Source organism: Pteropus alecto, unplaced genomic scaffold (genome assembly GCF_000325575.1).
Source record: "Pteropus alecto unplaced genomic scaffold, ASM32557v1 scaffold13, whole genome shotgun sequence".
NCBI lineage: Eukaryota > Metazoa > Chordata > Mammalia > Chiroptera > Pteropodidae > Pteropus > Pteropus alecto.
In genome coordinates, this window is record NW_006434373.1 from 3,179,894 (window position 1) to 3,181,421 (window position 1,528).

Here is a 1,528-nt window from a genome sequence, read left to right on the forward strand (position 1 = left end):
AGTCCCCAGGCGCCGCCCGAGAGCCCGGGAGGCAGTGGCTGCGGGCAGCCGAGCCAAGGGGCTGCCACCGCCGGCGCTGGGCATCCTCTTGGGCTCCGGAGCGCGGAGGGCGCTGCGCTGCCGCGCGGTACCGGCCCCGGCGGGCCTCCCCGAATCTTCCCCACCTCCTGGGCCCAAGGGACACGGGCTCCAGCAAGCGTGCAGGGGTGGTGGGAGCCGCCCCTGCCCGCACTCCCTCCGCTCCCCGGAGTCCCTCCACTCCGGGCCGGGCGGCGCGGCCTGAAGTGCCCGCGATGGCGAGCCCGCCGCTGCAGGGGCCCCCCGGGTTGGCGGGCGGCGACGGCCCCAACCTCAACAACAACAACAACAACAACAACCACAGCGTGCGCAAGTGCGGCTACCTGCGCAAGCAGAAGCACGGCCACAAGCGCTTCTTCGTGCTGCGCGGCCCCGGCGCGGTTGGCGACGAGGCAACTGCCACAGCGGGCGGGGGTCCGGCGCCGCAGCCGCCGCGGCTCGAGTACTACGAGAGCGAGAAGAAGTGGCGGAGCAAGGCTGGCGCCCCGAAGCGGGTCATCTCGCTTGACTGCTGCTTGAACATCAACAAGCGCGCCGACGCCAAGCACAAGTACCTGATCGCCCTCTACACCAAGGACGAGTACTTCGCCGTGGCGGCCGAGAACGAGCAGGAGCAGGAGGGCTGGTACCGCGCGCTCACCGACCTGGTCAGCGAGGGCCGCGCGGTTGCCGGCGACGCGCCCTCCTCCGCCGCCACTGCTGGGTCCTGCAGCGCCTCTTTGCCTGGCGCCCTGGGCGGCTCGGCCGGCGCTGATGACAGCTACGGGCTGGTGGCGCCCGCCACAGCCGCCTACCGCGAGGTGTGGCAGGTGAACCTGAAGCCCAAGGGCCTGGGTCAGAGCAAAAACCTGACGGGCGTGTACCGCCTTTGCCTGTCGGCGCGCACCATCGGCTTCGTGAAGCTCAACTGCGAGCAGCCGTCGGTGACTCTGCAACTCATGAACATTCGCCGCTGCGGCCACTCGGACAGTTTCTTCTTCATCGAGGTTGGCCGCTCAGCTGTCACCGGCCCCGGCGAGCTGTGGATGCAGGCCGACGACTCGGTGGTGGCGCAGAACATCCATGAGACCATCCTAGAGGCCATGAAGGCGCTCAAGGAGCTCTTTGAGTTCCGGCCGCGCAGCAAGAGCCAGTCGTCGGGATCATCAGCCACGCACCCCATTAGCGTCCCCGGCGCGCGCCGTCACCACCACCTGGTCAACCTGCCCCCCAGCCAGACGGGTTTGGTGCGGCGCTCGCGCACCGACAGCCTGGCTGCCACCCCGCCGGCCGCCAAATGTAGCTCCTGCCGGGTGCGCACGGCCAGCGAGGGCGACGGCGGCGCAGCGACGGGGACTGGGGCGGCGGGCGGCAGGCCCGTGTCGGTGGCGGGGAGCCCCCTGAGCCCGGGGCCCGTGCGCGCGCCGCTTAGTCGTTCGCATACCCTGAGCGGCGGCTGCGGCAGCCGCGC

General features: G+C 71.2%; 1 protein-coding gene across 2 annotated transcripts in view; it reads left to right on the forward strand.

The window, feature by feature from the left end:
* The first annotated feature begins 6 nt into the window (after positions 1-6).
* IRS2 (insulin receptor substrate 2) overlaps positions 7-1,528 on the forward strand; it is a 28,236-nt gene continuing 26,714 nt past the window's right edge. For both annotated transcript variants that reach the window (XM_025044975.1, XM_025044973.1), the window contains exon 1: positions 7-1,528. This exon is cut by the window's right edge and continues 2,792 nt beyond it. In XM_025044975.1, the coding sequence (XP_024900743.1) occupies positions 294-1,528 (1,235 nt within the window). In that variant the 5' untranslated portion in view covers positions 7-293.